General features: G+C 28.6%; 1 protein-coding gene across 4 annotated transcripts; it reads right to left on the bottom strand.

The window, feature by feature from the left end:
* On the bottom strand, positions 3,422-6,885 carry LOC109332221 (pollen receptor-like kinase 1). Of its 4 annotated transcripts, none has more exons than XM_019567124.1 (4): positions 6,725-6,885; positions 5,992-6,693; positions 4,923-5,543; positions 3,422-4,171 (listed from the first exon to the last, which is right to left on the bottom strand). In XM_019567124.1, exons 2-4 carry the CDS (start codon positions 6,686-6,688, stop codon positions 3,585-3,587), a joined length of 1,905 nt encoding a protein of 634 aa, XP_019422669.1. In that variant the 5' UTR covers positions 6,689-6,693; positions 6,725-6,885; the 3' UTR covers positions 3,422-3,584. The 4 variants fall into 4 exon arrangements, with proteins under 4 accessions (XP_019422669.1, XP_019422667.1, XP_019422670.1 ...); XM_019567122.1 differs by having other exon boundaries at positions 5,992-6,689; positions 6,726-6,885; XM_019567125.1 differs by having other exon boundaries at positions 5,992-6,696; positions 6,728-6,885.

The raw sequence follows: 8,625 nt of genomic DNA, 5'->3' as shown, positions 1-8,625 counted from the left end.
TATATATATATATATATATATATATATATATATATAGATATATATGTATGTGTTCAAATAACTGTAATGTGTCATGAGATTCTATTTTAAGAAATTTGTTGAAACTACAAAAGGAATTTGTAATGTTGTTATATAGTGACAACCCTTTATTAGGTTGTATTTTGTTAGTTGTTATTGGTTTCTAAAATTAGTGATAGTTTAGTAAACATAACCTAAATTAAATGTGTATACACTTTGATCTCTATATAGAGTGGTAGTTGTCTCTTAAGATGGCTCATCCTCGTACAAAGATTATCTGTTCTTATTTTTGGTTTAATTTTCCTATCTTAATCCAATAAAAAAGTATCACTAAATTAATTTTTTTTTAAGAATACAAATTAACATTTTTATTTGATTGACCTAGGATATAGAAATATACTCATTTTGGAACAGAGAATCCTTGTTCTACCTTACTCTCCTACATCAATTGATAAAGAAAGTTATGAAATACATTGTAACTGATCACTCATTTAAAATAAAATAAATAAATAAAATATTGTATGTTCAATTATAAATAAGATATTAAAATAAATAATTAAAAAAATTTATTTTAAAATATTTATGTATCTAATTACATCAATTATTAATTACATAAATTAATAAATAACTATATAAATATTGTATGTGTTTTTATTGAATTTTCAAATTTCATTTAGTTTTACTAAACATTCTAGTATAATAATCTATTTATATAAGGACAAGCTTATAGCTACCTTCACATCTCTAACTATATTCATAATTGTAAGATACAAGATTATAACTAGGGATGAGCTTGTAATGGGTTAAGATGAGTTAAACATGCTCCTCACCTGTCCCTAAATATTATTGATCGGGTCAATTTTTGAACTCGAATCCGTCCCTAATTATGATGGGATGTGTGAGAGATGAATCCAAAATAAGACGAGTCAACTACGACTTGTAAAATCAGAGGAGGATGGGTAACTCTTATACTACTTTATTAACATTACAAAGTTCTTTCTTCAATATTTTTAGTAAATCAAAATTATGGATTAATATATTGATAGTTGGAAATGATGCTCAAGAAGGTATAATTCAATGGAAATATTTGTATTGTTTATGACTCCAACTCTTCTTGAATAAAAAAATTTCATTCCCAAAAGATAAAAAAATAAGGTGGTGGGTGAATTTAATTTCAAATCAACATAATTACTACTCAATTAGTTGATTAAGTTAATAACTAAATTTTCAGTAAATTTTGTTTGATTGCCTTTCCTAAAATTAACTAGTTGAATGATTAATAAATCCAAAATAAAAAATAGTTATATCTAGAATCTGAAATGAAATTTTATATTTTGTTATTATCATTATTAGTATAGATTATCAAAGAAGTTCCTACATATATATCAAGAAGCCCTAATGGGTCTTCTCAATATCGTACTATTTATATTTGCAATTTATAAGAAAATAATTTTTTTAGTAAGGCCTAAGTTAAAGTGGAAATATAAAAAAATTATATTATTATATAAATTTCGAAAAAACAACTAAATTAGGGGAATGAATCTTTTTTCAAAGTAATTTGTTTTGTTATATTTGCATTGATAATAAATATTATATTTGTAAAAATATAAAACGAATATAAGAAAAAGGGATAATCACTTTTATTCTATATTGACAAATAATTTACAAATTTAAAGGAAATAAATAACTTCTTGTATAATTTATTCTTTATTATATTAGTTATTTGTAAGATACAATGTATTTTTCTCAACACACATCCCATAAACTTCAACACCAACCTATATAAAAAATCTTAATCTTAATCTTGTGTAGACCAAAAGTTAATTTATAAGGAAATGGATCCTCTCCAGTATTGGAGAGGCAAGTGCAGAATAGGATAATGACACGTGGCAATTTTTTTTTTTTAACGACTATGATTATATGTTATTTTTTATTAAAATTAAATAAAAACTCTTTAAAAAATTCTCAACCTCATATTCCAGTACTGGTTTCTCCAATACTGGAGAGGAGTTGAACTCAATTTATAAATCGAATAGAATCTCTGTTGTTAAGCATATATTAATCCAAGAACCAAATCTATTAATGTGAAATGTGAATATCACTTATTAACCCTCCCAATGAAGATATTTTATATGGTTGAACAAATTTCAAAATAAGGATAAGATTCTTAACCACTTTTATACAAAAAGGATTGAAGTTTAAGATTTTTTTTAAGGTTTTTATAAAAAAGTATCCGATCCTTACTATTTTAAAGATTTTTTATGGGTTGGACATAGCAATATTCTAGAAAAAGGATTGAAGTTTTTGCTCTCCCGTTAAAGTTATTTGTGTTATTAGGAGATTGTAACGATCTATTATAAGAATATATGTTTTGGGCGGGTTCATGTAGGGTTCGGATTACCCGAAACCCAATAGGTTTAAGAATGATAACTTTGCTTTTAAATCTACTTAATTTTGGTTTCAGTTTTAGATTTCGGGTTTAGGTAAATACAAATTTGACTAATGCCATTGTAATGATATATAATCCTATTCCTTGTATGCTGGAACTATTAAACAATCGGTTGACCAGTAAATAAAGTATTGAAAATTAATTTCCTGTTATCTAGGAAAGGGAATTTTTAAGAAATCTATTTATGGGTTGAGTTTTTGAGGAGAAATAAAAGATTTTAGAGTCACAAAATACATTTATAAAATAAATTTGAAACTTTTTTTCTATTCTTTCTCTTAAAAGACCTAACTCATAAACAACCCTTCGGAGAGGAATAAATTGTATTTACTATAGAATGTTACGAAGAACATACACTTCCAAATAGTGATGTTGATATTTTTATCGTTAGTATGTTAGTAATTGTTGTGTGTGAGATTCAGACTCTTAGTCTTCTTTATTCCAATCCTTCATTATAACCATTAAATCACCTTATAATTGTTTTTATTTTATTTTTAATTTGTTATAGGTGAGAATCGAACTAACAACCTCATATACTTCACTCATTAAACCATATATTAGACACTTGATAAACACCTCAAATGCTTTCAATTTATACAATTCCTTACATTTTATACGGTGATATATATGTCACAATAATTAGATGAGAAAAAGATGTATCTACGGTACAAGATTTATATACTGTCATTATATTATCCACCATTGATGTTTAATTATTGTTGAATTTTCACAAAAAGTAATCCAAATAAAAGGTGGATGATAGTATGCATATGTATAATCTTTACACTGCCGGTGTACATATTTTACACTAGATAGTGTTATGTTATCATTTATATCAGTTGTTCAGTTATTTTTTTCTCATTCATTTATGACTTATTTGTTTTATCTATAAATAACATTGTATATTCCATTCCCTCAATGCAATAAAAATTAAGATCATCAATCCCTCTCTTCAAATTAGGTTTTAACATAGTTCTCATTTCTTTCACCTTGAATATATGGTTACATCATAAGATGAATAAAAAAATGTGTCCCCTAGTAATTCACATCTCATATATGGTGCAATGCTTTTAAAAGGGATATAACTTACAAATAATTAGTAATGGTATTATTCAACCATTCATGACTCATGGTCCCTCTCTTTCACTTCTTGGATCTTCTCTAATGCTTCTTTCAAATCCAATCTCTTATCCACATCCCCTTCACAACATTCCAATGCAACCTTCAAAAGCTTTACCATTTCTCCCTCACTATTATTTATTTCTCCCATATCTTTATCAAACACTTCATTAGTCCACTCTTGTGGGACAATTGAAAGGACCCAATTTGCCAAACTCAATTCACTTCCTTTACCTTGTTGCAAGAAATTTGAAGGGAACTTTCCGGTCAAAATCTCCAATATTAGTATCCCAAGGCACCAAACATCACTCTTCTTTGTGATCCTACCATGGTTTAAGTACTCAGGAGATTTGTATATAACAATTATGTCTTGAGCTAGCTCTTGGTTTATCACTGGGACCAAACCATAATCACTTAGGAGTGGTTCAAATGATTGAGTTAGAAGAACATTAGAGGATTTAAGATTCCCATGTGGTGCAATTAGACTTGGCATGTCCTTGTATAGATATTCAAGACCTTTTGCTATGCCTTTCACAATCTTCAACCTAGTTGCCCAATCAAGACTTGGTTCCCCTAGGGCTTGGTGTCCTAAAACAACAAGTAATAATTAATAAACAAATATGTATATAATAATTATGTATAAATCTTTATATTTTATAGATATTAGAATCAACAACTTTTTACACCTAGGTTTTATAAGAGAATAATGTTATTGACTTAGTAATCAATATTTTTTCAAAATGCATGTCTCCCCCATATCTTTTATTTGGTTCAGAAGGTGTAGAGAAGAAAGAGAAATATATGGTTGTTGATGTAATGAAAAATTAAGCAAGAAATGAAAAAAAAAAAATCAAATTTAAACATTGTGATATATGGGAAAATTTGTATGAAAATTATTACTCAATTTATTTGACTAAAATGCTCATCTTATCTAAAAATGGTGTCTAAAAGTTCAACACACTTTAATACTTTAATATTTTTCTACGTATAGTTTAAAGTCTGTTTGTGAATTGGGTTTTGGAACAGAAAGAAAAAAAATAAAAAGCTTTGGAATCATATATTTCATAGTTCTCAAACCTTTCATTTTTTTTCATTCACCTTCAAAACTAAACTCACAAGCATGCTTTTAGCAAACACTTATACAAAAAAAAATTAAAGAAAGTGAGAGATGGAGATATGTGAGATATTGTCAAAATTTTGATGTACAACTAACATTTATTATTATTTACGGTTTTTTCTGCATTATCATTAGTACGAGAGAATGTATGAGACAACAAATATTTGTTCTACCGATAACATTTTTGAAAAAAAAGAGTGGAAATGAGTTGATAGTACTGACCATGAAGGCGAACAGCTAAACTTCCATTCTGAACATAGTGAGAAACCAAAAGCTTCTCTTCCTTTCTATAATAATAAGCCACAAGTGGAAGCAAATTACTATGATTCAACCTTCCTATTCTTCTCATATGTTCTTGAAACTCTTCCCTTCCTACATTGTTCATTTGTTTAAACCTCTTCACCACTATCTTTGTTCCACTCATCAATGATGCCTTATAAGAAGAACTATAACATCCACTACCCAATATTTCTGCAGAAGCCCTAAGCAATTCATGCAAATCAAATCTCTCACTATCTTCTTTTATGAAGCTTAGTTTCATGTTGTTATCTCTTCTGCTATGGTTTGAGCTTGTTGATCTTGTTGATCTATGACTCCCATCACCTGTTTCATTCACTGCTTTTTTGTTATGCCCTTTTGATGAAGGTGAATCATTGTTCTCTATGGAAGTTATGGCATTTCTTTTTCTTCTACGGTGAAGGATGAATATTATTGCTCCAATAATACATATCATTGCTAAACCAACAACTACTGCAACAACAATGATGCACACAAATGAGACTTTCTTTGCACGATGACCATCAACACATGCTTCCAATGGGGCTCCACATAACCCTTCATTACCTGCACATTTCAAATAATAGGGTGAGTTTGACGCGCTCAGTAATGGTGATGCTATGATTTCAAATCGTAGAAACAAACTCTTCACATGTGAGGATAAGGCTGCATATATATACGTTTTTCTGATCCACTAAGTGGGAATATCATGTATTCAGCTCCACTTTATATTAAAACTGTGAGAACAATAAATTTGAGTCCTTACAACCATACTTTGATGGTTATGATTAAAAGATAGTTATCGGACACATGATCACTTCTTTTGTTTTGATTTTGACCGTTCAAATAAGATATAATGATCCATATTAACTTTTCTCATTTCTCACGTTAACAATTATTTCGACTTCCTGTATATATATAAGTTGGGATTGTTGCTATGTAGTGTCAAGATACATACAAAAAGTCAAAAACATATTCCTGAACATAATAGGGAGAATTGGAAAGTGTTACTCACCAGAAAAGGAATGATGTGGGATCTTACTAAGGGATGCAGGAATTTCTCCCAGCAATTGATTATTAGTTACAGAAAATGATTTCAAAGTATTCTGTTGAAAAGAAGGAATAGGACCACTGAATTTGTTTCCATCCAACCTTAAATCCATAAGTCTTGACAACTTTGTCAAAGAACTTGGAATAGCACCACTAAACTGATTATTTGAAAAATGAATTTTCTTCAACCATTTCATACCCTCAAAAGCTGAAGCATGAATCTCCCCAGAGAACTTGTTGTTTGAAAGGTAAATTGTTTTCAAACCAACTAGCTTATTTATCTCTGGCAATGTACCATCAAAATCATTATTCATAAAACTTATAGTTCTAAGATATGGTAACTCCTTAAGAGAATCCACATCAATAACCCCTTTTAGCCCCATATTCTCAAGTTTCAACCCCCAAACTTTCCCTCCATTGCAAATAACCCCAGCCCAATTTTTAGCTTTATTAGCACCATGATCAGAAACACAAGGAGTGGTTAAAGCATTCCATGAAGATAATGCATTATTGTTTTGTAACTTGTCCCTAAACTTTATGAGCAATTCAGAGTCTAAAGCACCATAAGAACCAACAACAATAAAGCATAAAATGATGAAGAATGTTTTGATCCAACATGTTGTATAGTTATTATTAACAACACCAATTATGATGAGTGCCATAGTATATATATATATATATATCTATATATATATATATATATGATGAAATGGTGGCAGGCACACACGCACTAGGGGCGGCGTGCGCGCCCGGAAGATGGTGCTGCGGCTACACAATGGAGGGAGAGAGGGTAGAACTAAAGGGGTGAAGAAGAAAGGGTTAAAGGGTAGAGAAGTTTTGATAGCATTGAATGGAGAAAGATGAGGGAAGAAAGAGAAGAAAAAGAGCTAAGAATAGAAAATGTTATTTGATGAGAGAGTGAGGTTGACAAAGTCCTATGTTGCATTAAGGATGTTTTTAACATTAGAGAATTGTACGGATAGCCTTTTAAATAATTGCATGTTACAACACTTCCTTTTACTTTTTGTAGGTTTATTTTTACATCCCCAAGCAAAAATAACAATAATTAAAATTAAATTGCATTTTCAATTCACATATACTAGAAAATGAGGGAAGCACTACACCATATACAAGTTTTATTATAATTAGATAATTAGAGATATAAATTGATTCAAGTGAGAAGAGTAGTTATTATAAGAAATATAAATAATTAATAAGAATTATTTAATCTTATTTGAATAATTAAAATTAGAGTAAATTATATTGATATCCTATGAGTTTTAGTGAAATTATGTTAAATTATCCTTACATTTTTACACCTACAAAAACCCTTTGATTTTTATGCATACATTGTACTAATTATCACTACATGAGCTTTTTACTTATAATCTCTTTCCCCCATTCTCTTATATCCAATGTGACAATTCTCATTTGAATTAAACTCCTAACAATCTCCCTCAAGTGTGGATGTATATCACATATGGGTTCAGATTTATTGTCTTATGAAAGTGTGCTACTTCTTTTGATTGGTTGGAAAAAATATATTTAAGTTACAAATTTAATAATAAAGTATTTTTCTGACCAATCAAAAGAAATGACACATGAAATGACACACTTTTTAGGATAGAAGATGTGCTTTAATTACACATTGTATGTTGTCCCTTAAATCCACAATGTCTCAACTACACCATTAATTCCGCTTATTGGATGAGACATGTAAAGAATGAATAGTCACAAATGAGAGACAATCTTAAATCAAAACCTTAGAGCAAATTTCATGAATCTTTTTCAGTTATAAATTCTTTCAGTCATGCTTTTCTCATATCCTGTGTGGAAACAAGACTTTACACTTGAATTAATATTTACATGCTATTTCCTGCACAACCTAGTTTACATTAATAATTTGATGTATATTAGGCCTCTCATAGTGTGTATAGTTATTAGTATTAGCAATTAGGGTAGTTTGTCTGCCCCACCTATGCCTACATAATGTTGACTTAAATTAAAATGAATAAGAATATACCTATTTTTAAATAATGCACAAAATATAATTCATTTTGTTCTAAACATGGGTAGGGCGGACTTATTGATGACCCTAAATAAAACTAAAAAATATATATATGTAAATACATAATTTATATACATTCCATATAAATAAACAATATGTAATTTTCATACAAATGTATTTATTATAATAGACAATTATACAAATGAAACAATATATACAAAATAAAATGCATATATCTATAATAGAAAATATGCATAGTACATATTTTGCATACAATTATAAAAATACAAAAAGAATAGTACACATGCTTATATATAATATACAAAATAAAAATGCATATACATAATAAGAAAATTATAGCACATTCTTATATTTATATATAAATACATATATAACAAATAGAACACATTTTTTCATATTTACAGATATACATTTGTATATTTAATTTTCAATATTTTATCTAATAATATTCGTGGGGTACCTACTTTGCATGTTTAAAATGATCACATGTGAATAGAGCATATTGGATGGACATTTTAGGGTGGATGAACACATTTTTCATATCATATCGCCAATAAATACGGACTGGCT

This window comes from Lupinus angustifolius, chromosome LG18 (assembly GCF_001865875.1).
Source record: "Lupinus angustifolius cultivar Tanjil chromosome LG18, LupAngTanjil_v1.0, whole genome shotgun sequence".
NCBI classification, from domain to species: domain Eukaryota; kingdom Viridiplantae; phylum Streptophyta; class Magnoliopsida; order Fabales; family Fabaceae; genus Lupinus; species Lupinus angustifolius.
This window is presented reverse-complemented; position numbering and strand designations above follow the sequence as displayed.

Bases quoted from the DNA above. Each gene is read 5' to 3' on its own strand.
- LOC109332221 (XM_019567124.1), bottom strand. From the start codon at position 6,688: ATGGCACTCATCATAATTGGTGTTGTTAATAATAACTATACAACATGT. The intron at 5,544-5,991 runs GTGAGTAACACT...TGAAATGTGCAG, and splicing joins CCCACATCATTCCTTTTCTG to GTAATGAAGGGTTATGTGGA. The intron at 4,172-4,922 runs GTCAGTACTATC...TTGTTGTTTTAG, and splicing joins TTTAGCTGTTCGCCTTCATG to GACACCAAGCCCTAGGGGAA.